Here is a 27,593-nt window from a genome sequence, read left to right on the forward strand (position 1 = left end):
TTTTATGTATATGTAACAAAAAACTAAATTTTTTGGAAAATGAGCGAATTCACTTAATTGTAAATCAATTCAAAACTAATACAAAGGTTTTCACGCTCGATATTTCATTTTGTTCCCATTACATGTGGCTTTGCGATAAAGTGATAAATCTGAGCAATTTCTGCCGTTTTAGATTTTTTATGAATTTTTTAAAACCAAAAAATTTTCTATTTTCACGTAAAAAAAATATTTTTTGCTTCAATTTGTTAATATAACTCCGGAACTAGTGAGCCGATTAAAACGTAATATATAAACGGCTTAAAGGTTGGGTTCAATGTTTTTAAGTTTACTTTAATAATATCGGACTAACCGTTTTTGAGTAATCATTAATTATATAAACGTCTAAAAAAATTAAAATTTTTACTTAAAAATTTTTTAAAAAAAATCTATCCATAGAATTTAAAATGTTGACCATATTTATATTACTGGAACCACAATACATCAAAATTGTGTAGTGGTATAAAAAGCCTCTAAATGTTTTCGATTTTGTTGTCCTGTGTTATGAAACCATTATATTAACAAAAATTAACCCTTTTTCCTTAATTTTATTCGCTTTTAAGCGTTGTTAACCTTTTTAATACAATTTTTATTATATTTAGTTGTTTCTGTTTTTGTCCGCTCCTACCTACCCCTACTAACATTTTGTCCTTGAGGGTGTGAAACAAAGGTGGAAATAAAAAAGGAATTAACGTAAACTCACATACACAGTGTAAAAAATGTAAAAGAGGTAGAGTAAGTCACATACATCAAAGCTTACTTATACATTTGCACACTGGTTTTAAATTAAAGTGATAGAGGACTAAGTCACGAAGCTTAAATTAGTTATTAACACTTGATGTGCCGAGAAAATTAACGTGCTTTTGTTGTTTATTTGTTAAACTTGTAGCTGTTGTTATTTTAAGTGGCCGTTTCTATCTCCAACGCCAAAGAATGAGAGAGAGATACACACAGACATAACTTTTAACTAAATTATAAAACACAAGGGAACATAAAAAAACCTGGTCCTTAGCACCAAATCACACAATCAAATAAGGTGAGAAGTTCTACTTTAACAAATTTAATTAAACACTGAACAGCTGAATACGAGTAATAAAGAAAAACTTCAATCTGTTTAACAATGACCTTAATTTAAAGTTATATAAAAGAAAGGAAGAAAAGTTAATAAACTCTGCTCTGTTGTTTCATTTAGTTAATGTTTCTTTGCTATTTTTTTTTTGTATTTCTTGCAGCTCCTTGTATCTCACTGACGATGACAGAAGTTCGTATACCAAAGCATATAATGCGTCATGAGACTGCTGCATTGGGTTGCAAGTATGATCTGGATGGTGAGTCGTTGTATTCGGTAAAATGGTATAAGGATGGTTTTGAGTTTTATCGCTATGTACCCAGAGATATGCCACCTGGCCAGGTGTTTCCGTTACCGGGAGTGGATGTAGATGTAAGTTTAATATAAAGTAATTTTAATGTGTTTTTTTTTATTAAAAAAACTGTGACCATTACGCCAAATTGACTGCAATTAAGAAAACTATCAAAAAACCTAGATTTTTCAATAATGTTGGTGTAATTTTGTAGCAAGTGACAATAATACACTTAAAATCCCTTAAGAATATTGTGACCATAGAGAAATACATAAGATCGGAAACTAGAAAAAAACTAAAAAAAACAAGTAAGAAAATATGGTCGGGCTTGACCGACCACTAAGTAAAAGAGTAAAAACATTTTTCTTTTAAAATTTCAATAATTTGTATTTTTGAAATTAGGTCATGTGATTTGTGTCTATATGAAAGTTTACTATGTTGAATTTTGTGAGTATACCAACATTTTTAAGCGATTTATGCACGTTAAAGTGATTTTCGGAAGCGGGTCTATATGGGAGCTATGACTAATTATGGACCGATCGTAACAAAATTTGGTGACATGAATTTTGTATATATAAAACTTATTTGGAGCGCAATTTGTGGAGATACATTTATAAATTAAACATTTATGACCGATAAAGTCTAATTTCGGAAGGACGTTTGTATGGGGGCTAGGTGAAATAATGGACCGATTTCAGCCAGTTTCAATAGGCTTGGTCCTTGGGCCGAAAAAGTAATATGTACCGAATTTGATCGAAATATCTTCAAAATTGCGACCTGTACTCTGCGCACAAAGTTTACATGGACAGCCAGCCAGCCAGCCAGCCAGCCGACCAGACGGACGGACATCGTTTAATCGACTCAGAAAGTGATTCTAAGTCGATCGGTATACTTTAAGGTGGGTGTTAGACTAATATTTTTGGGCGTTACAAACATCTGCACAAACGCACTATGGTGGTGCAGGGTATAACAAGCAAGAGAGCTACACTGGTGCATATTCCTATAAACACACACTACTTTTTTTAAAAAGATTGTAAAAATTAAACATGAATATATTTAGGGGGTTACAAATTGTTTATTAAATTAGTTAAGACTTCACTTAAAATATTGTTTACAAAAAAAATTAATTTGTACTTTATTTATTTTTACTTAATTTTCAAGATTAACAGCCATTTTTAAGGGTATTTTTCTATGAACGCACTTTAATTTATGATCCACTGTAGCATTATTAATAATGTATGGATGATCCTTTGTTATGTATTGTTTCAAAAATACGGTCTGGCAATGATTCCACTAATTTTTTAAGCAGGTTTGAATCAATTTCCTCCCAGACTTGTTTAATTATTAGTTTCTGCTCTGTCACAGTCATTATGCTTTCATTCTGGGCATTATTTGCATAAACTTTACGGGCCATGTATTCCCACAAGTTCTCCATTGGGTTTAACCCAGATATGCCGACTGCTTGAGCTTGATCATTTTAAAAGTACTTTTATATTATTTTGGAAGCAAATGAGAAATAAAATACATTGCAAATATAGTTTTTTAAAAATTTATTGAAAAAAGTGTTTTTTTTTAGTCGTTGTATATGTAGGACATTGGGGTCACAACAACAAAACTAAAACGAAATAATGAAACATTCGTGCATATAACAATCAAGCTACTCTTCATAAATATAAATTCCAAAAAATATAGTATTTATTCACTTGTAAATGTACAATTTTACTTTCCGTACAAACGGGATATGTCCATAATGACTGAATATGGGCATTATGAAAATATTACAAATTATAAATTCAACAACTCAAAAATAGTAGCAAAAAATAATGCGATCACATAGTCTCCCATGAGATATTGGTGAGTACTAAGTATGTGAACAAAAAATAATGGTATTTTGATAAACTACATCTACTACAGTCGGCATATCTGGGTTAAGTCCGGACTACAAGCCGGCCAGTCCAACAGAGGAATGCTATGTTCATTAAACCAAGATTTCGATTGCTTAGAAACATGGATTGCAGCATTACCTTGTTGGAATATGCAATCTTCATCCATTTTTTCATCAATAAATGAGAGAAGAGCATCTTCCAACAGTTCGTTATAAATCGCACTATTCATTTTTGTCGGAACAAAACATATTTTCGACTTGCAACTGCAGAAAACGCTGCCCAAACCATAACACTGCCACCACCGAAATTACGTTTTGACATCCGAACATCGTTTGATCTCAAATCGTGCCAATAGCATGAGTATGAGTCAGGACCGTCTAAATTAATTTTTTTTTTTCGTCAGAGAAAATTACCTTTTTCCACTCATCTGTCAATTTCATATATTTTCTTGCGAATTTTAGACGATTTTCTTTATGGTACTTTTTTAACTTGGGTTTACATTTCGGCTTTTTCCATTTTATGTTTTCATCGTTTCGTAAAATGTGTGCAACGTGTTTGGAAGTCACTGGAAGATTCAATTTATTCTTTATTTGTGTGGAATTCAATTTGTTGCGAGATGCTTCTTGTTTTATTAGATTAAGTTGTCTTCTTGTTAGTTTTGTATTTCCCTTTGCAGGTTTGCGAACTCCATAATTTTGACCTTTCTTCAAGAAATTTCGCACCACACTTATCGAACGATCGATTTTATGTCCAATTTCTCTATTGGAACATCCTTGGTCGTGAAAACATTTAATTCGAATAATTTCTTGATCGGACAAAAAAGTTCCCTTGGGCATCTTTAAAAGTGATGAAATTTATTTATTTATCAAATAGAAAAAGTTGCAGTAAATTGAGATGTTACTATTAAAAATGTACCTTTGGTTGAAAAAAAACTAAAATTGATAATATTATATTTTTGGTAACCTTTTTAAAAACAAATTTCACGTCTGCGTTTATACGAATCTTCCAATTAAAATAGCACCAAGAACATTTGATCGCATAATTAAGGCAAACAACAAGAATAAGAAAAAAAACTTAATTACTTTCAAAAAGTACCGTTAAGTTGTCTCTCATTAAAAAAGTTAAATTTTGCATTTAGATGAGAACAACAAAGATATAACAAAAATACATAAACAAATTAAGTGCGTTTATAGGAATATGCACCAGTGTAGATACAAAATAGGCCAAAAATCTAGGTTGTCCCGATTTTTTTATTATATCTCAGCCATTTGAGGGCCGATTTTCTCTATTTGTAAGTTATTTGGTCGCTACGGAATGTTGATTTCATCATACAGACGGACAGATGGACATGGCTATAACAACTTTGCTATCTAAATCCAGAATATATATACTTTGTGTGGTCCCAAATGAAAAATGTATAAAAAATGCATTCATAATCCAAATGCAATTTTCAGATGCAGTTTTGGATATGTTCTCCTCCTAAAATTTAAGTTTTTTGAAATAACCTCAAAAACAAAATAATTACCGAAAAATACTGCAATAACCGTTACCGGTAAAATTCTATTAACGAACTAATCCAAATTAGCATTAACGTTACCTCTGAGCCGTTTCGAATCGGTAGCCAACCATGCTAGAAGCAATAAAACCATCAATACAATTATTGGATCTTACTAACGACCACAATTTTGCCACTAACTATGACATAGTCCATTATTTCCCATCATTATTCTCCGTCTGACTAAAACTTTTTTTAAATGTTTCTTAAATTGTATCTAACCTAAAAATACCGTTTATTTTATTTTCTTGCAGCTGCAAAATTCCACAGACAATGTGGTGGTATTGAATCGTGTTACCTTACAATCAACAGGTCGTTATCGCTGTGAAGTATCCGGTGAAGCACCATCATTTCAAACAGTTTCCGGTCATGAGGATATGATTGTAGTGGGTAAGCATTCAAGTAACATTCAAGCTAAATCTTTATACATATGCAATTTCAACCATATCTAAAACAACACACTTTATACATATAAATAGAGACAAGTTGCACTGAAACTCCCATAACAATACTTGCATGTGGTCAATTGGAAACGATGCAACACTAAGCAAGCCTTAGCTAAAGGCTACAATTTTGTAAAGGCCATTAACATTGGTAATGCTTTCAAACATAGCCCATTACATAAATTTCTATGCACGTAATGTTTGTTGTAACAAATATTATATATCTACTCCGCAGCTGTGGTCCAAAAATAAAATGCTTTAGCAAAAACATGTAGACATGTTGTAAGGTCATAAATTTATATATAAATATTTCATAACGAGGATAATTAATTAAATATTCAATACATTCCATTGCTCACATACAACATTAAGTACAAAAACGTGTTGTTTAACTCGCTATCATTTCTAATACAAATAGAGCTGGCGGTCAGCGGGCCAAAGCAGCCGCGTTTTTAACAAGCTTTACATGTTCGCTTGTGTACTCTTTTTGGCAACCATCCTGTGTTGGTGTTAATTGTTATTGCATTTTAAATGAAAATACATAAAAATAACTTTTACGAAACCAAAAGTAGCCTTCTATAAATAAAGTTTGCGTGTAGCATACAAATAGGAGTACATACCTAAATAACTTGATTAATGTGCTGAGCATGCATCAAAAAAAAAAACTAAGACTACATGGTAACCAAGAGGATAATATCAGACTGGTGAACTACATGGAGATGGTTGAGTTATGTTAGCGAGCATTTCACACTCCAAAAACGTTCGTTGTGTGGTTTTCCACACATTCATTTTTATTTTGAATTTTACACTAGAAACTTATTTTTTTTAGTCCAAAATCATAATTTACCATCAATAAAATATTTTTTAACTTTTTGTCATCAAATTTATTTATCTTCTAAACATTTTACATTTTGGTTCTGAGTACACTTACACATTTTTCGCAGAAAAATCACATTTGCCAATAAAAAAATTTTGTTCCTAGAAAAATACATAGAAATTACGTATGTGTGGAAAATCAAACACAAAACTAAGCAACGTCATTTCTTAAAAATCTCGATATTAAAATATATCTGTATATATAAAACATAAAAAATGTTTCTACCTATGTCCCTTATATACTCTGAAACCATCCAACCGAATAGCTCCAAACCGGTTTCATTGGAAAACAATTTTGTGGCAATGGTTTTAGACACCTAAGACACTACATTAGGTTCATGCGATCCATTCGTAATGAACATTTAAAATATGTATGTCATAAAATTTTGTATACAGGAACCTCCCCCGATGTCTGGATTCAATAATAAATATAAAAACAGGTAAAATCGGTATCTCAACCTCTTCGCAACTAATACAGCTAGCACCAAAAACCCAACATAACTTTTCCCAAAAATAAGTGGGCAAAACAGTAGTAGAAATACTTTTTTAAAAAATAGTAGTACATATTTCTGCAATTTTTATAAATACTACTTTTTTTAAAAAAGGTGTAGAAATACTACATTTTTCTAAACAAGGAGTAGAAATACTTAATTTTTCTAAAAAAGGAGTAGAAATACTACTTTTTTTTAAAAAAGGAGTAGAAATACTACTTTTTTTATAAAAAAGGAGTAGAAATACTACTTTTTTAAAAAAAAAGGAGTAGAAATACTACTTTTTTTAAAAAAAAGGAGTAGAAATATTACTTTTTTCTAAAAAAGGAGTAGAAATACTACGTTTTTTAAAAAAAAAGAAGTACAGATAGTACTTTTCTTAAAAAAGGAGTAGAAATACTACTTTTTTTTAAAAAAAAAGGAGTACCGATAGTACTTTTTATAAAACAGAAGTAGAAATACTACTTTTTTAAAGAAAGGAGTAGATATACTACTTTTTTAGAAAAAGGAGTAGAAATACTACTTTTTTAGAAAAAGGAGTAGAAATACTACTTTTTTCTAAAAAAGGAGTAGAAATACTACGTTTTTAAAAAAAAAAGAAGTACAGATAGTACTTTTCTTAAAAAAGGAGTAGAAATACTACTTTTTTTTTTAAAAAAATTAGTACAGATAGTACTTTTTATAAAACAGAAGTAGAAATACTACTTTTTTAAAGAAAGGAGTAGAAATACTACTTTTTTTAAAAAAATAGTATTTCTACTATTTTCTTTAAAAAAGTAGTATTTCACTCCTTTTTTAGAAAAAGTAGTAGAAATACTACTTTTTAAAAATATGGAGTAGAAATACTACTTTTTAAAAAAATGGAGTAAAAATACTACTTTTTTAGAAAAAGGAGTAGAAATACTACTTTTTTTAGAAAAAGGAGTAGAATACTACTTTTTTAGAAAAAGGAGTAGAAATACTACTTTTTTACTTTTTTTTAAAAAAGGAGTAGAAATACTACTTTTTTTGAAACATCCACCATACAGTAGGGTAGACTTAACAATCATGTCGGAAAGTCATTGAGTATTCCTGAGTGTATTGCACCAGATATGACATTTTATGTAAGATAGTGTCCAGATATAGGAGACATATTTTAGAAACTATTTCTGACAAAATTTTATTTTATGCTCTTTACTATTGTACACATAGAAAAAGTTTTAAATGCAGCAATACTTACATAAATCATTTTAATATCAATAACTGCTACAAACATTAAATTTCATTTCCTTCCAACCCTATCATTTTCATTTTTTACATTTGGCCCCATGGTCCGCCAGTAATAATATCATTTTCTCCCTAAATGTGTTGGCTGAAGTCCTTCAAAGATAGAAAACTAAAAGAGCATTTTATTTCTACGTAAATGTTTGCAATTTTTTTTTTTGTCTGTTGAAAACTTACTTTGAGGCAGTATTTTTATACAAAATAAATACTTTTTTATACCTTCTCGTAGATACTTACTGCTGTTTTTCATTTAATTTTTGTTTTTAGTCATAACTCTTTTGGCCACCAAAAAGTTTATAAAAAATAGCAAGGAAATTATTAAACGACCTTTTGCTGTGGTGTACATGTGCGTGTTAAGTAAACTTTTAACATTTTTCGTTTTAACCTGGTTTATATTTATCACAGAAATTTAAGTTTATGTAGGAAAAATAGAGCGAAATGATGAATGAGATGAATGCTCTACAGAGAAGTCTTTAGTTTGTCTTTTTAAAGAGTTTTTTTTTGTTTTTTATAGCCAGGAGAGAATACTTAAAAAGGATTTATGGTAAAAATTGTGTTAAAATGTGTTGTTAAGGTCAATGCTTGAGCATAATGTTTTGTCACGAACGTTAACAGCATGTTTTCCACGTCAGTAAATATTGTGTCATTTATTTGTTGGAATTCGTGGAATTTTTTCTTTTACCAAAAATCGTTTTTCATATTTCTAGCGATTAACTGTTTAAAGCTGTAGCAATAATTCCATGGAAATACGAGTACCTAGTTAAATAAATGATTTTTGCAAAAGTATGAGATGTAAAATATGTTGTGGTTGTTATATATGTAAATACAATAAAACTAAATCTTGAAAATAAAAACATTATTATACAAATTCCAAAAAAGTATTTATGAGCATGTTGATGTGAAATACATTTTAAAAATAAAAATTGGAAATTCCATTGGCAATTTGAAAATACCAAACATGTCATTAGTAAGACGAAAAAGTACTATTAATTACCCCTGTGTGGTCTCTTTTTCATTCCGGAGCATTCTAGGTTCTTTATTGCTTTATTATCATTAGAAAATATAAAAATACCATTAAGTCTCCCTTCTTGAATTCTTACTCTTGGAGGATCATGCTTGTCTGGCCATTAATATAAAACATTAATTTATAAATTATTTAAAAAAGTACCAGAAAAATAAATAAATAGTACCATAAAGTAACCTCTTAGAAAGTCACTCACTCAGGACCATATATGCTTAATTTCATGTTTCTAGGTCCATTATTTATAAAAAATTCAAAAAGTACCATTACTATAACGAAAAAGTGCCTTGTTGGTACTTTTATACCTTATGTCCCCTATTCCTGATTATAATATTTTTTACTAATTACAAATAGGAAAGATGTACCATTTGAAGACAAAGTACCAATTTCCCTCTTGAATTTACCAAGTTTGAAACTTTAAAATTCTCAATTTTGGTGACATTTTTTGTTAAGCAGATTGTATATGTCAAACGTTTCAAATCTGTGTTCATGCGCTCAAGAAAATATATGTAATAAGAAAGTACCGAACTGTTCACCCGGATTTGGCCAAATTTACAAATTAGTTAATTTTTGAAGAAGCTGTGTTTAAAATTGAATTAAAATTGTCTTAATAATCTTCTACATATATAAAAAAGAAATGGTCCATGTATGTAATGGCATCACGTGAGAACGGCTGGAGCGATTTGGCTGACTTTTTTTTTATTCGATTCGAAATTTTGAGGAGATGGTTTGCAAAAAAATAAATCTAAAAATTCCGGGTAAAACTCGGAAATTTTTTTGACTCCAGTCAACTGTAATAAAAAAAGCTCCCTAAAGTATGCAGTACAAATTTAGATATTTTATTTGCAAATAAATAAGAACAGACAGGTGTATGTGGGTTGGAGAAACTTGAAGAACTAACATTAGTAAATAGCTACCGGGCGAAGCCGGGCTGTAAACTAGTTTTTAATAAAATGTATATTACCATTTTTATTCCTAGTTGGTACTTTTTGTTCACCATGCAGATGATACAAATTGTATTCAAACAAAATTCGCTATTAGAGTTGGAGCTCATAATAAAATATTTATGTCTATGAAAAATGTTAGAAAAACTTATTTTATGAAAATAGTACCAAAAGTAAATACAAGTTTTACCAGTAATGGGCGCGAATTCCCAAATAGTACCAAATTCGTATTTGGTATTTTTTGATGAGTAAAAAATACTATTTAAAATTTATTTCTAATTTTATTGGTTTAAAAGGTACATATGGTTCCAAAATAGTACCAAAATACAGTTTTTACCCGAGTTCTTTCCTAAAAGTTTCGAATTTTAAAAAAAGTGCCAAAATTAATGAAACTGCATTTAAAATATTACCGAATTTACCAGTTTTTTCCCTCAAAATCTAGAATAGGGAGGGGGAATCTGCATTATTTTTTGTATACCACTAACTTTCAAGTAGTAAGTATGTATTTCAAACCCAATATTTTCCTAAATGAAATTTAATACAACTAATTGCATGCACTCACAATTAGCATACTCCTATTGATGTTAATTAAATCAAGCTATTTTCTATGAATGAGCCTACTGTATTAATTTAATTTATCATTGACTAAGGTGATGTGATGGTTGGTTTTATTTCACTGTATGAATTTCTGCCATAATTTAATAAATTGATCTATTTCAGTGGAAAATATTGTCACACATAATTCATTCTATTGTTATTTATTCATAGAGACATTTTTTTTGGGCTACACTCGCGGGATTAAACAAAATTAATTTTAATTAAATGTACATTTTGTATAACCGCACAAATGTATTATAAAATTACCCATTAAAATGGCAAAGCAAAAAAAAAAATGGAATGAACAAAACTGAAATAAAACAAGGAGTTTCAAAACACGTAGTTGATATTATGGCCAGATGATGTACAACGCACTGTACATAAACATTTTATAAAGTGTACTTACTAGATATGTGGAATAGGGTGGCTCTTATTTTGAAATTTTGGGATTTTCTTACAGAATTCTAAGACGATCTTGATATGTCCGTCCGTCTGTCGGAAAGGATGTACAGTGATGAAATTTTGGTATTGAAAATGGGCGAAATCGGTCAAGTAGAAACAGAATTATGGAGCAAAATGTGAGATAACCTCCAAAAAGGTTGATATTTTTACAAAATGTTGTAATTTTTCCAATCATTGGAAGTTTTGCTTTACTTTATTAATTTAAAAAAAATGCCGCCGAGGCAAACCGATTGCTCACCAAAGCTTATGGTGAATATGTTCCAAGGGTTTCAACGTGAGAGAGATAATTTGTACGGTTTAGAACTGGTGATTTTAACATGGAAAATTTCGCCCATGCCAGCCAAATAATTTTGAAGACCACGAACTAGAGGCACTACTCCATAAAGATTGTTGCCAAACTCAACAAAAGCTTGCGAAATCATTGGGAGCTACTCCAACAGCAATTTCAGAACGTTTACTAGCAACAGGATTCATCTAAGCTGGGAAATTTGAAAACATAAGAATTGAAGCCGAAAAACCTTGAAATACGATTTTGCATGTCCGAAATGATGCTTGAAAGCTATAAAAGGAAATAATTTTAACACCTAATATTACTTGCGATGAAAAATGGATTCATTAGAATAACCCGAAATGTAAGAGATTGTATGCGAATCCCGGACAACCAGCCGAAGCGAAACCAAAGCCAACTATCCATGACGATAAGAAAATACTCTGTATTTTGACCAAAAAGGTCAACGAGCTACTGAAATCTATTGGCCGAAAAATGCCCATAATATGCGGCCAGGCATGAAACCGTAATATTCCATCAAATCAACGCTCGGCCACATATTGCACTACATGTATGTAACTTGAAGTGGTTGGGAAGTTTTGCCTCACCTGGTTTATAGTCAGATATGGAACGCTCTCTCTTGGATACGCTTCATTTTGAAACAGAGTATCCGCTATTGGCTTGATTCCTTCTTTTCCTCAAAAGATGAGCAGTTCTTTTCGCTCGGATTCCAGAAAAATTACAAATACTTTAAGTAAATTTACATTGTACAAATATTTCGTAATAAAAGCTAAACATTTGAAAAAATACCCCATTTTAAAGTCATACACCCAATATATTATTTTTATACCCTTCAACATGAGTGGCAAGGGTTTGTCATGTCTACATTTTTCGTTTGCGACCCCACAAAGTATATATATTCTGGATCGTTATAGATAGCGAAGTTGACATAGTCATGTCCGTCTGTCCATCTGTATGTTGAAATCAACTTTCCGTAGCCCCCAAATAACTTACAAACATGATTGATACATCAATATATCTGGAATTCTCCCGGCTCAGTTGCCAATTAAAATCGTAAAAATCGCCTTACAAATGGCTGAGATGTTGTCCCGAAAAAACCGGGACAACATCGATTTTTGGACTTTTTTATCTATATCTGGATTATTAAGCCATTAATATAGACAATATGGATACATAATGATAGATATTTCAAAGTCCATTGCAACGATGTATATAAGGCTATAGTAATTTGGACCTACAATGGGTCAAAATCGGGAAAAGTATTTTTTAATCCGATTTTTTTTTTCATAAAATTTGTTTTGTCTTAAATTCTTTTCACTAATAAATTGAAAAAAAAAATTAAAAAAAAAACAATTTCAAAAAAAAGAAATTTAATTTTGTTTACCTATAAATATTTAAAATTTATATTTTAAAGTATAATTTGGTGAAGGGTATGTAAGATTCGGCACAGCCGAATATAGCTCTCTTACCTGTTAGTCTACGACCAATATTTCGATATGCTACTGACGGTGGGTATAACAATATTTTTCAAAGTAGATTTTGAAAATATTGCTACTTTAACACAAATTTTGAAATCTCTGCATGATATCCCATTTTTATACCCTACACCACCATAGTGGGGAGGTTATAATATGTTTGTGCAGATGTTTGTAACGCGCAAAAATATTAGAGACACCTTAAAGTATACCGATCGACTTAGAATCACTTTCTGAGTCGATTAAACGATGTCCGCCCGTCCGTCTGGTTGGCTGGCTGTCCATGTAAACATTGTGCGCAGAGTACAGGTCGCAATTTTGAAGATATTTCGATCAAAATTGGTACGTGTTATTTCTTCGGCAAAAGCACCAAGCTTATTGAAACTGGCTGAAATCGGTACATTATTTCACCTAGCCCCCATACAAATGTCATTCCGAAATTGGACTTTATCGGTCATAAATGTTTAATTTATAAATGTATCTCCACAAATTGCGCTCCAAATAAGTTTGATATATACATCATGTCATGTCACCAAATTTTGTTACAATCGGTCCATAATTAGTCATAGCTCCCATATAGACCCGCTTCCGAAAATCACTTTAACGTGCATAAATCGCTTAAAAATGTTGGTATACTCACAAAATTCAACATAGTAAACTTTCATATAGACATAAATGACACGACCTAATTTCATGGTGATCGGTCCATAATTGGTCATAGGCCCCATATAAAGCCCACTTCCGAAAATCACTCAAAAATATAAATTATTGAAATTTTAAAAGAAAAATGTTTTTGCTCTTTTACTTAGTGTAGGGTCGGGCTTGACCGACTGACTATACTTTCTTATTTGTTTTTTTTTTAATTTACAGCATTTGATTTTTAGATGACAGAAAACTTCGGTAGCATGCAGAAGTTTAAATCGAAAAAGTGCAAAATAATGGCAGCCCTAATCTATATTATTAGAATGCTTTACCACTATATACATATTTATATCCGCATGTATACATACCAATATGTAGAAAAACATACATTCACTCATATGAGTATGTATGTATGTGTCTGCAGCTGGGATAATGGGACAACAAAAGCATACTTAAAATGCCACACCAATACCACTGACCACCAATATATACACACACACAAACCAAGTTGCAGCTCCCTCTTTAACACTCACAGATACAAAATACATGCTGTCATCTACTTAATGCACACATGTATCAACAAAATGCATGTATTATTAACTAAACTCATTATACAGCTGCAGCATAAATACATTCATACATATTTAGTATATTCCAAAGCTAAATTTCTATACCATCATTGACACAAATTCAGACTTACACACACACGTACACTTACACACACATCCATATATATGTATTCGAAAAAAAGTAGATATAAATTAAAAAATTATATATATATGTGTATATAAATTCTCTGTTTTATTTTTATTTACAGTTACACCATTGAAGGGACCACAAATTACTGGTGGTCAACCACGCTATTCAATTGGCGAGAAGGTGTCCGTTAACTGTACATCAGCGCCATCAAAGCCCATCTGTCATCTCAGTTGGTTGATTAATGGTGTCCATGCAAATCGTTCGTATCTGCGTTATTATGAACCCAAAATAGTTGGACGTGAAGGTTTAGAAGTGGCTACACTGGGTTTGGAATTTCGTGTACGTGGGTGACATTTTAAGCATGGCGACATGAAGTTAAAGGTAAGGATTAACTATTAATAAAGGCCAACACAACTGGCGAAAACATTGAATTAAAAATGCTTGCAGGAATACATGCAAAAAAAAAATAACACACACATCTCTCTAAACACGTCAATTGACAATAAATGTGGCATTACAATGTTAAGCTAGGTTAACGGGCTTTATGTTGCTAGCAACATGGTACTATTATGTAGGTAATAGATAAATGTGGGCGAAATAATAAAAATATGTAGGTTTCTAAATACGAAAACAATAAAATAAAAGATATTCGTTGAATACAAGCTACATATATATGAGGCCATCAGTGCAAAAGTGGTGTAACCCACAATTTTTGTTGGTTGTTGTTCTGGCGTTACATACATTCCTTACATTACCAACTATCAATATAAAGTGGAGCAAGCCACCTTTTGATATTCAAACACAGATGAAGTTGAAAAAGTTGTTTTTGCACACATCATAATATAACAAAGAACAGAGCAAGAGTGGTGTATGTCCTTTAATAGTTTTAGTGGTTTTTTAATGCTTCAATTGTGGTTGAAATTAATAACTTTCTCTTTTATTTACATAAAATAACATACAATTTTAAATTTTATACAAATTATATAAATAATATGATGCATATAAAGTGCTGAGATGGCTCGAAAAGTTAACAGAATTGCGAAATTTATTTTTAATTTAAATTGCTAAAATATTTTACAAAAAATTTGTATTTTATTTTGTTGTGAATTCTGTATTGTCTTTGGTAACAGCTCACATATACAACAATGTTACAAAAACCGCATTAAGTCTTATATAAACCGCGCAAAATGTTACCGATATAACAAATAAAAATGTTGCACATATCCACTACATATTGTACAATGTTTCTTTTTTTGTTGTATTTATTCAATTGTTGTTACGTTGTGATGTTGTATAACATGGTGGCCATGTTAAAAGTGTTGAGGTCAATGTGGAGAGTTTAGTTTTCATTCAATTTAATGTTTCAGTGGATAAACAAGAAATACCACCTCTAGTGAGGATATAAAAACTAATACCGCGCATAAAAATAGATAAAATCACATTCACTCCCACATACAGACATATGAATGTATGTTAGAACATCCCCAGTAGTTCAAGGAGACAGTCCCGAACTAGTGATCATTTAGGGTGACAAATAGTTGCATAACTAGAAACACTTAAGTGACAATTGACTTCACGCTACACTGCCTGTGATGTATAAAGTAACCAAATGACTTTTCACTGCACTACTAAGAGTACTGTCTGACCACTTGGTTGTCTCCAATTTATATATTTTGACAATTATGTGCTCTTTGTAGTGCAAAATATGTCAATTGGTTACTTTATACATCCCATGTATTCTAGCGTCAAGACAATTGTCACTTTGTAATTCACTTTAAAAAAGTAGTTATCTCTTAGAGAGTTATCGGGAAGGTTTCTTTACAAATAATCGTTTATTGGAATATCTATTTTAACGACTATTTAAGGTCATCCTAAATTATAGCAAAAATCACTAGGTCACGACGCACGTTGGGTTGAATCACGGTCAAAGTGGCGCTTAATTGATTTTTTAGAATTAATATTTATTTATTAAATTTGGTACCGGGTAAAACTAAACAAAATTCTACATCACTAATAGCTAAAATCGTTATTCTAGGTTGCATACTTTTTCTGCAGTATTCTGTCAAAGTGGAAAAATTTTTCGTATTTTTAGATAAAGTAATAAAAATGGAAATTAAACACAAGTAAAATAATTTTTTTTTTGTTTAAAACATTTAAATGTTAACTTTTTATGATAGAACCATCAACTTTAGATATTTGGGTATATGAATAAGAATCTTTTATTTAGATTGTTTTTGGAAAAGTATTTTTATTTTTTTTCTTCTAAATGTTCCAAATTTAGAGTATTTTTAATTTTTGATGGATAATAACTAAATATGTTTGTAGTTGTTTGTTTTTAAACTATAAAAAAACTACAACATTTAGGCTTTTATTTTAACAAAAAAAATGTTGCGCATTTTTGCGCGCCTTTCTTTAAATTAAGATTTTATTAAAAGACTCGAGCTGCACTGTGGCGGAAATGAAAAATTGGAAATAAATGAAAAAAAATGGAAATAAATCTGTAAATTCTAAACGTATTGTCCGATTTTAATAAAATTACCCATGGCTATAGAGGAGGTGTAGCTAAGTTTAAGTTTTAAATTTGGAGTTATATCACTAATACGCGCCGAAGCCTCAATGCCTCAAAGTGAGGTAACTCAGGATGTGAAAAACACCTGTTTGGTCAAAGTGTCAAATTTGGAATCCCTCTAACTCAGAGAGTTCATGACCGATCTTGTTGAAAAATTGTGTCTAAATTACTATTCGATTGGACTATCTTTGGTGCAAATTTCGTTCCGATCGGAAGACATCAGTTTTAAATTTTTTTTCAATGGACTTGAAAATTTTTTCTTTTATGAACATTTTTTTTATAAAATTTTTTATTTAAAAGTTTTACTATTTTTTTACTTAATAAGGCATAATCTTTAAAAAAAAAATATATATAAAAAATCTAAAATTATTGCCTGAGTTAAGCGTCACTTTGGATGCGATTCAACCCAATGTGCGACGGTCTCCTAGAACTGCTGAGATGTATAAACACATATGGGTATAAGGATGTATTAGTGTGGTTATGTATGTGTGTGTTGATGTGCGTAAGTGCGTTATGAAAAACAACTTGTTAAACTGTGTATAAAACAATGTTCCCAGCAAGCCACCATTGCGTAAACGTGTTTACACATGTATCCTTGTCTATTCACACATTTGCAAATGTCCACAACATCTACACCCACAAACACTCATTTTTCCATTTAAACAAAAGGCCGCTGTTGTACAGTACTACAGTATCTGTGTATGTTTTTTACTGTTTTTCATTTAATCGTTTATTCGTTCATTCAAACGTGCGTGCCCTGTAGTTATTTGTTGTATGTAACTACTTCAATGTACTGTCTGTATGTAGGTGTTTTTGCAGCTATTGTCTGCTTATTTTTGTGTAGGACACTACTTTGTACGTGCAAAAAGGCCTAACTCCACAAAATAAAAATTAGAGTAAATTATTCATGTTTGAAAAATTTATTTCCTAATGTATGAAACTTATAAAACTGACAAAATTGTTGTAGTCACTCCTAATAAATTAAATAATAGAAGAACAAAATAATTTTCAAACAGTTCACAAGTAATATAACAAAATTGAGAAATTTTCGAAAAGTGGATTTAGGCCTTTTAGCTTTTGACATATACATTTATTAGATGATGTATGTGTGTGTATCTCCATACACATTTGTCTGTTATTAGATTATGAATACAGTTAAGAGATTTAGTTTTTATTTAGTTACATAAACAAGACTTTCCATTATGAATGGAATGTGCATATATCAAATCTGAGATTTTTGTTGAAAACTGAAAGTTGGATTTCTTATAGAATTAGAACAGTATTGGGAAATAAAAAAGATTGTAAGATAAACAAATTAGAATGAGTCTGCTGCACTAGACTAGAATTACATTCGCTATAACATTGATGCCCACTAGAGTGACCCTTATTTTGCACTCTTTCGATGCTCCTGCTCTAGATGAATAAAGAGTTAAACATTTATTTTATCATATTCTTATCTTATTATACCCTTCACCTTCGTGAGAAGGGTAAGTTTGTCATTCCGTTTGTAATTTCTACATTTTTCATTTCCGATAAGTAAGTTGGACCTACAATGGGTCAAAATCGGGAACAGCATTTTTTAACCCGAATTTTTTTTTCATCAAAAAATTTTTTTGTCATACATTTTTTTTCCAAAAAAAAATTTAATAAAAAATTTGGAAAAAGAATTAAAAAAAAATTAAATTTTGTTTACCTAAAAATATTTAAAAAAAATTTATTTTAAAGTATAATTTGGTGAAGGGTATATAAGATTCGGCACAGCCGAATATAGCTCTCTTACTTGTCTTTATATCAGATAATTTTACTTTTTAGTTATTAATTTTTTTTAAATTTCTGTTTACAGTGTGTCGCCAAGATTTCTTCAGTTTATTGGCAAAGTAATGAGGAAAGTGTTGAAAGTGATAAACATCAAAGAATACCAGTATTAGAATCCAGAGAAACAGTAGTGCCGAAATCACGATTTTTGGATAAATCATTAGAAGGTAAGAATTATATATATGACTATATTTTTGTATCCAACGTTGAGTGGATTTTTTTCATATCAGATTCATTACAGATTAAGTTTGGAATTATTTATTTTATGATAAAAAAACTATTGGATATATGACCTAAATATGCGGTATATTTCCAAATGTTTAGCTTTTATTTTGAAACGTTTGTACAATATAAATTTATTAAAAATATTGGTCAATGTTAGCGAACTTTTCCCATATTTCTGGCAACATATGGACTCAGAGCCAAAAGAACTGCTCATCTTTTTTGAGTCCAAAAATAAATCAAGCCCATCGATCGAAATAAATAATAGTCGGACAAAGCACGGTCCGGACTATAAAGCGGGTTCAACAAAATATCCCAACCACTTCATTCTAAATATTTTTTAACAAATATTGCAACTTGTGGTCGAGCGTTGTCATGATGGAAAATTAAGTATATTCTGGAAGATTTTCGGCTAATGCTACACGCAGAGAAAAAATATAGTTGGGCATGGTTACTGTAACCATTTCAATATTGTTACAAGTTTTTTAACTATATTATAGTCACAGTAACCATTTACATGATTGTGATAACCATAATATGGTAAATTTACGATTCACATGATTGTAGCAACCATATATATGGTTACAGTAAACAAATATATGTTTGTGACAACAATTTATATGACTTATTATATATATTGTTACATATTATGTTGCTCTCGGCTTAAGGCTTATCATAATCTGAGAACAACATATTATGATAAAATTATTCATCATAAATATGGTTGCAACAAACATATATTTGTTTATTGTAACCATATATATGGTTGCTACAATCATGTGAATCGTAAATTAACCATATTATGGTTACCCCAATCATGTAAATAGTTACTGTGACTATAATATTGTTAAAAATCTTGTAACACTATTTAAATGGTTACAGTAACCATGCCCAATTATATTTTTTCTCTGCGTGTAGCTTCTAACGAATCAGTTCCCTGCAGAGAAAGCAGATTCGTAATGGCAACAAAATTTGATGCCAATCGAATGATTCTGCCTTGGTGACCGAATTTTACAGTTGTGGGTACAAAATTTTAGAACTTGTAACAAAAATTTGGTTGCTTCAACTGAAATTCTTCTCCATCAATTGATTTTCAGTTTCTAAACCCGAAAAATTCTATATATGCAACCGAATCATTCGATTGGCAACAAATTCTTGCCATTACGAATCAGTTTTTTCTGTGTGTAATGTATGCAAACCATAAGACACCTTTGCTTCCACAAAATACAGAGAATTGCTTTAGCGACATGGATATTTAGAGATTCACATACGATCTCTTAAGCTTCCGGTTATCGTAATGAATCCATTTTTCATCGCAAGTAATGATTCGGAGCAAAACGTATTTTCTTCGTATTCAAGCTTCATTTCGGACATGCAAAACGTCTTTCAAGGTATCTCGACTTGTTCCCAATTTCCCTGCTTTTGGATGAATGCTGCTGCTTGCAAACGTTTAGAAATTGTAGCTTGAGTATTTTCCAATGATTTTGCAAGCTCTTGTTGAGTTTTACAACAATCCTCATGCAGTCATCCAATTCTAAGACTTCAAACTTTTTTGGCTGGCCTGTACGCCATCTATTGTAAATCCCGCATTTTTAAGTCCTATATATAAATTTAATAATTTATAAAAGTCCAAGTCAAAATATACCAATCCACTTAGAAATACTTCTATCCATCCGATTTTCTGTACATCTATTTCAACATTGCAATTAAACTATCCTTCATCTCACCTTCACAAAAATCCTGCGTTCTTTAGCCTCCTGTGTTGCTTTTCACATATACAGTATGTCTACATATTTTGCACTAGAAGCATAATTTTTTTTATAGTCAAAATCATGATTTACATATTTATTTTTATATTTTATACAAACATAATGATTACGATAGACAGAAACAGCACACTTGACTAAAAAACCTGCAGTTCCTAGAGCAAAATACATATAAATTAAATATGTGTGGAAAACCACACACACCGGAGTGCCATTGCCTGCACTTTAAGACATTTCACACAAACATTGTGATTACCAAAGACAGGAACAGAACATTTGACTACTAAAAATTCAGTTCCTATTGCAAAATACATATAAATTACATATGTGTGGAAAACCACACATCAGAGTAGGCAAAGCCACTTTTTACATACGATGCAGTAGAAAATTTCATAAACATCATTTAGCTATTTTTATTTTTTAAATGTATACAAATTAATAATTTTGTGTGATTTTCCACACATCTGCAGCAATGTTTATGATAAGACATTTCACACAAACATTGTGATTACCAAAGACAGAGACAGAACATTTGACTTCTAAAAATTCAGTTCGTATTGCTAAATACAAATAAATTACATATGTGTGGAAAACCACACATCAGAGTAGGCAACGCCACTTTTTAAATACGATGCAGTAGTAATTTTCATAAACATCATTTAGCTATTTTTTTTTAAATGTATACAAATTAGTAATTTTGTGTGATTTTCCACACATCTGCAGCAATGTTTATGATAAGACATTTCACACAAACATAGTGATTACCAAAGACAGGAACAGAACATTTGACTACTAAAAATTTAGTTCCCATTGCAAAATACATATAAATTACATATGTGTGGAAAACCACACTTCAGAGTAGGCAACGCCACTTTTTAAATACGATGCAGTAGAAATTTTCATAAACATCATTAGCTATTTTTTTTTAAATGTATACAAATTAGTAATTTTGTGTGATTTTCCACACATCTGCAGTAATGTTTATGATAATTCAACGAAATTTGAGAAGTGCTTTTCTATTTTGACTAAGGTTCAAATCGGTATATTATTTCACATTGCCCTTATAAAAATATCCTCCAGAAAATTATGACATAGGTGAAAACAATTTGTGTCTAATGTTTTCTAAATTAGTCATAGCTCCCATATATGGGATCCTTTCGAAAATCCCTTTAGCGATCATAAATGTCCAACAAGTATTATGGTGAGATAAATATATGATTTTTGCAGTGAGATAAATGTTAAATAATTTATTTAATACATTATGTCTATAATTGTTGTAGGTAGGATAACATATGGCTGGGATTGACCAACTATATATTCTTAATAGTTTTAAAATAAAGTTTGCTAAATCTAAAAATAAAACTAAAAATTTAATATTTTTATTTTCCCCTCATTTCAGAAAACCAAAAAGCTGCCACAAAATCTTCCACTTCCTATAACTCCTCAGCAAATATATTAACCTGGCATACAGGCCTAATCTCAGTATTAATTTTAGCCTTGTTTAATTTAAGCCACAGTTAACAACCAAATATAAGTTAAATATTACAATAAACAATTTAAATTCATATTAGTTAAATGTATATAAAACACAACAAAATAATTTAATTTAGAAAATATCTCCAAAAAAATAAAAGTATACTAAAAAATCAAAAAATAAAATTTCTGTAAAAACTTCAACAAAAATATTTAATAATAAAGGATTATAAGGATTTAAGTTAATTAACAATTACTTTTTGTTTAAACATATTTATAACTATTTAATTGTTCAATATTATGGGAATTTAATAAAGGCTCCTAATTGGAAATTGGAGTAGAACATGTCCAACTGGGATTTGTATATTAAAAATCTAAGTTAAATATTTTTAAAAAATTTAAGCAAATGAAATGATAAAAAGTTATTTAAATTTCTTAGATGGATTAGTTTTATATTTATTAAAAAAAAAATTGCATTATATTTTAGTTTAATATTCAAAATAATTTAATTTTTTTTGTAATTTAGATTTGTCAGCAACCTTACATTTAATTTGGCCTTAGACATAAACATTTTTAATTTAAATTTATGTTTTCTTTAATAAAACATCTCAATAATAATAATAAAATTAAAAGAGGAAGTAAATACTGAAAATACTCGTATTGTTTTGCTAATAACAAAACAGATATGGAAAATTTTGTTCCTGGACAACAACATTCATAAGTATTTTATTTTAAATTATTAATAAGAAATTAAAAAAAAAACTTCAACATATCTATACAAAAAATTGTACATATTCTTACACATGTGGCTAAAATAATCGTAGCAAAGGAAAATTGGAATAATATAAAGTTCAGCGAATTCGCCTTAAGGCAATCTGATAAAATCATTATGAACATTCAAATAATCATGACGATCCCCAAACTTTTTTTTAAGAAATTCCAAAAATGCGCTACAATTTTAATCACAGCTGTCTATCTCCACAAAACAAAATATCAAAAATAAATTTAAGATAAACCCTCAATTACTTCAAGAATACAAAAGAATTTTCAAAGAAATAAAAACTCATACATATACAATAAATTTATTATGTACATATCTTTTTTATTTGAATACATATCTTCAAACATACAAACAAATATCTTTGTCATTAATAAATAATATTGAAATAATTTAAAAGAATGATAATGAAAAATTTATTGATTTTTTAGCATAAGTCTACTTCCGTATTCATTACCTGTAAGTACTTTATATTTCTAAGTATTTTAGACAACCATTAATAATTACAAAATAAATAGAAAAAACAAATATCTGTAAATATATTTATTTATTGGTCCATAAGTTTTAAATTTTAAGCAAAAGCTCTTTAGTCTTTAAACTGATAAAAGCAAATGTTAAGTTTATTTTCCTGATAATAATTAAGGAATTACAAGTAAATATAAAAAGGAAACTCAAATAAGAACAACACAAAAAATGGCAAACAATACATGAAATTAATGTTAAAAAATATTAAAAGGATTATAAAGAAATATATAAATAAAACAATAAATAAAATAAGAAATAATATCATTGGCATTTTTATTTAAAGAAAAGGTTGCAACATTATGTGAAAAAGGTAAGTGACAATAAAATATCAATTATGGACCGCTCCACAATGGTATGAGAAAAAAAAAGAGTGAAATAAATCTGTAATTTCTAAACCATTAATCCGATTTGAATGAAATTTGACATGCGCAAAGAAGAAGTGTTTTCGAGTTAAAGTTTTGAATTTTGACTGCATGGACCCACCAGGGGTGCAGCTAGGGTTCCCCAAAGTAGGACACCTCGGGTATGTTCAATTTTTAAAACGATCATATTTCTTTGGCTGTGTTCCATTTTAAGCTATCACTTATTTCTTATAACTTAGGAGATATTCGCATTTGAAAATTAAATTTTCAACATTTTTACCCATTCGGATTTTTTCCATTTTTCATTTATTGGACTAACAATAAATGTATATGTCAAACAAAAAAAAGAATTGTTTAAATATCATTACTGAGTCCAAAGTTATATGCATTTGAATTTAAAAAATAAAAAAAGCGATTTTTTCGCTAGTTTTTGGGAAAAAAGTACTTTTTTTCTTTTTAAGTTATCTAAAAAATTTCTAAGATGGTGTATCATGAATTTATACCTTTATAAAAGCTAACTTTACATTAAATATTTGAAAGGGAAACAAATTTGAAAATTGTTGATACCGAGGGGACCAGGTCCATTCAAAAAACGCCTATTTTTTTATCTAAAATTCAAATTTAGAGCAAAAATTCTCAAATCACATACTCGATATCAAAATGCAGTAACCCATTTTAGATGGCCAAATATATTTTTAATTGTTTTGTAAAGGGTTCCGATAACCCCGCCCTTGGTATGGATATTATAGCCAAAAAACTGAAAAAGAAAATTTTTGGGATTTTTCAACACTTTTTTAGGAATTGCGGGATTCCTAATATTTTATATTTTCAATGGCAAAATATATATATAACTTTAAGGTAAATTTTAAAGTTTGTAAGTGGCAAAAGGCCAGTATAAGCAGGTTATAACTGAAGTTGCCTGCTAACAAATTGTGAAAACCATTTCCATATATAGCAACCGGTTCATGAGTTATAGCGTTTTGAAAATTATTTTCTACAAAAATTCTGTTGACCTGGTATTTCTACAAAAAAAATGTTCAAAAAATTTTTTCATGATTTTCGAATTTTGAACGAATTTATCTTTATTGTGTTTCTATCCGACACAATGAACGATGCACAGTGGGAAACACAGATGCACAGAAACAAAATTTTTTAAACTAAATCTGGAACTTCTAAACGGCTTGTCCGATCTGGTTATAATTGGGCATACCAAAGGTGTATTCGAGTTTAAGTTATTAAAATGGACCCTGCAAATTATCCAGGGGCGGCGCTATCGGGTATGGTACCTTCGACATGTAAAATTCTTAAATTTTTAAAAGTTTTGTTTCCCATCCAATTTCTAAGATTTTTATACTTTTGGAAAGCGCTCGACTGGGTCTTGCGGCTGTTTATCTTTTACAATTTCCAAGTTATATGCATTTACGATTTAAAAACAACAAAGACCATACACTAAGTAAAAGAGCAAAAACATTTTTCTTTTAAAATTTCAATAATTTAAATTTTTGAGTGATTTTCGAAAGTGGGCCTTATATGGGGGCTATGACCAATTATGGACCGATCACCATGAAATTAGGTCGTGTGATTTGTGTCTATATAAAAGTTTACTATGTTGAATTTTGTGAGTATACCAACATTTTTAAGCGATTTATGCACGTTAAAGTGATTTTCGGAAGCGGGTCTATATGGGAGCTATGACTAATTATGGACCGATCGTAACAAAATTTGTTGACATGAATTTTGTATATATAAAACTTATTTGGAGCGCAATTTGTGGAGATATATTTATAAACTAAACATTTATTACCGATAAAGTCCAATTTCGGAAGGTCATATGTATGGGGGCTAGGTGAAATAATGGACCGATTTCAGCCAGTTTCAGCCGATTTCAGCTCAAGGACCAAGCTTCAATAGGAAAAAATAATATGTACCAAATTTGATCGAAATATCTTCAAAATTGCGACCTGTACTCTGCGCACAAGGTTTACATGGACAGCCAGCCAGCCGACCAGACGGACGGACGGACATCGTTTAATCGACTCAGAAAGTGATTCTAAGTCGATCGGTTTACTTTAAGGTGGGTGTTAGACTAATATTTTTGGATGTTACAAACATCTGCAAAAACGGATAATACCCTCCCCACTATGGTGGTGTAGGGTATAAAAACACGTATTATTTTTCGAATATGCCTTTCGGAATTTGACCTATTTTTATCAAAATTTCAACTTTGGGCAAGATGCTCTAAAATTCTAAATCTGGGATCAGAAAACGGAAAGCAGCTTTAAAAGCCTTAATGTGTTTCCTATCTATCATTAAAGTATTATCCAAAATTGTAAAAAATACCATTTTTAGGATTTTCCCTTTGATTTTTTGACAAGTTTTTTTTACAAAATTATAAAAATCTTAGAAATCGGATTAGAAACAAAAAATGCCAAGTGTTTACAAATTTTACATGTCTAAGGTTTCTGTCCCACTGTGCGGCGATCGATTGCATTTTGCCGGAATTTCTTTGAGCACCCTGACTGAGACAAGGCGAAAGAATATGTTGTTCACAAACTTCGCAATCTCGGGCACACTACAATCTTACAGAGGAACAGTTGAAGACCAAAGAACTGCAGTCATACCATGCAAGGGCCTAGGTGACCATGATGATGCTAAAACGCCTTGGCGATATGGCAATTGAGTATTTGACAACGGTTTAGAAAAACAAAATTTTTATAACAAGTGCTTTTAGCTTACTTCGACTCTAAAGACTTGTAGCACCCTATTTACTGTAATAATACATAAATAATTTTAGCGTATTTAAGGAATATTCTTTCTATTTCTATTTGGAAAAGAGTTAAAATTATTTTTTTTCATAAATAACTATATGAATTTAAATAATATATTTTAAGCCTTATTAACGTATATAAATTATTATATGTTGTTTCAAACTTATAATTAAATTATCAGCTTTTCTCTTATTCTACAAACAAAGATAACACTTTCATTTTCCCTGTCAACCAAAGAGATTTATTTATGGCAAACAAAATAAAAAAAGTAAAAATCTGTTATGAGAGTAAAATAATTGAAATGCTTTCATTTCCTTTTTAATGTTTATGAATAAACACATGTTTTACTTGGGAGTATGAGTGTCTATTAGTAAGATACTTTAAATCATTTTACTCACATCATACATACATACATTTGTATTTATATTTTATTTATTTAGTACATTTTGTATTTCAATGTCATATTCAATATTCTATGTTCATTATATAATAGATTTGTACTTCATAAATATAGTGTGCTCACATGCCGGGACATGTGTAATTCAAAAAAAAAAGGAAAGAAAATGAAATCATTATTTATAACTTCCTTAATAAATGCGTAAATCAGCTTCGTATTGTGATGTTGTACAATTTTCATTCGTTTATTTTCAGTTTTTACAATATCTTTTTTTTTAGATTGTTGTGTTTTTCCTTTTTGTTCGAAACATGTACGAGTATGAGATTTTCCCTTGAGCTTGTCATATTTCTTATTTATAAAAATATATTTTAGATTTGAATGAACAGGTACTTTTGCTTGCCTCTTGTGTCTTTGAAGCACACAAACATGTACTATACATATATAGTAGACATGGGTAGGAATGGGAATTGTGTTACGCACAGATATATTTGTATACAGAGTGGCGGATTTGAAGGTGTAATTTGAAATTTTAATTATTCTAATTATTCCAATTTACTAGTAATAAAAGCTAACAAAATGCTTTACTACACTGTTTCAGTTGTTTCAGTTAAAAAATCCATATCATTACTAAATAACATACTTTGCAGTGAATACAAAATTCCTCCCTAGAAGCAGTTCAGTAATGGCTGAGTTAATAACTATATGCAAGCATTTATATTTTAGGTATATTATACCTCTACACGAGTTGCCGAATCTTATATACCCTTCAACAAATTATACTAAAAAATAAAAATTTTTAAATTTTTACGTAAACAAAATTTAAAATTATTTTCCAAAATTTTTAAAAAAAAATATTTTTTTAAATTGTCATTAAAATT

At 30.0% G+C, this 27,593-nt stretch overlaps 1 protein-coding gene across 1 annotated transcript; it reads left to right on the forward strand.

The window, feature by feature from the left end:
• The first annotated feature begins 1,280 nt into the window (after positions 1-1,280).
• LOC135951681 (uncharacterized) lies at positions 1,281-21,868 on the forward strand. The gene is made up of 5 exons (XM_065501366.1): positions 1,281-1,477; positions 5,093-5,228; positions 14,159-14,421; positions 18,453-18,591; positions 21,812-21,868. The coding sequence occupies exons 1-3, from the start codon at positions 1,289-1,291 to the stop codon at positions 14,389-14,391; spliced, it is 558 nt and encodes a 185-aa protein (XP_065357438.1). The 5' UTR covers positions 1,281-1,288; the 3' UTR covers positions 14,392-14,421; positions 18,453-18,591; positions 21,812-21,868.
• The last annotated feature ends 5,725 nt before the right edge of the window (positions 21,869-27,593 follow it).

Source organism: Calliphora vicina, chromosome 2 (genome assembly GCF_958450345.1).
Source record: "Calliphora vicina chromosome 2, idCalVici1.1, whole genome shotgun sequence".
In the NCBI taxonomy this organism is placed as follows: domain Eukaryota; kingdom Metazoa; phylum Arthropoda; class Insecta; order Diptera; family Calliphoridae; genus Calliphora; species Calliphora vicina.

Bases quoted from the DNA above. Each gene is read 5' to 3' on its own strand.
- LOC135951681 (XM_065501366.1), top strand. From the start codon at position 1,289: ATGACAGAAGTTCGTATACCAAAGCATATAATGCGTCATGAGACTGCT. The intron at 1,478-5,092 runs GTAAGTTTAATA...ATTTTCTTGCAG, and splicing joins TACCGGGAGTGGATGTAGAT to CTGCAAAATTCCACAGACAA. The intron at 5,229-14,158 runs GTAAGCATTCAA...TTTTATTTACAG, and splicing joins TGAGGATATGATTGTAGTGG to TTACACCATTGAAGGGACCA.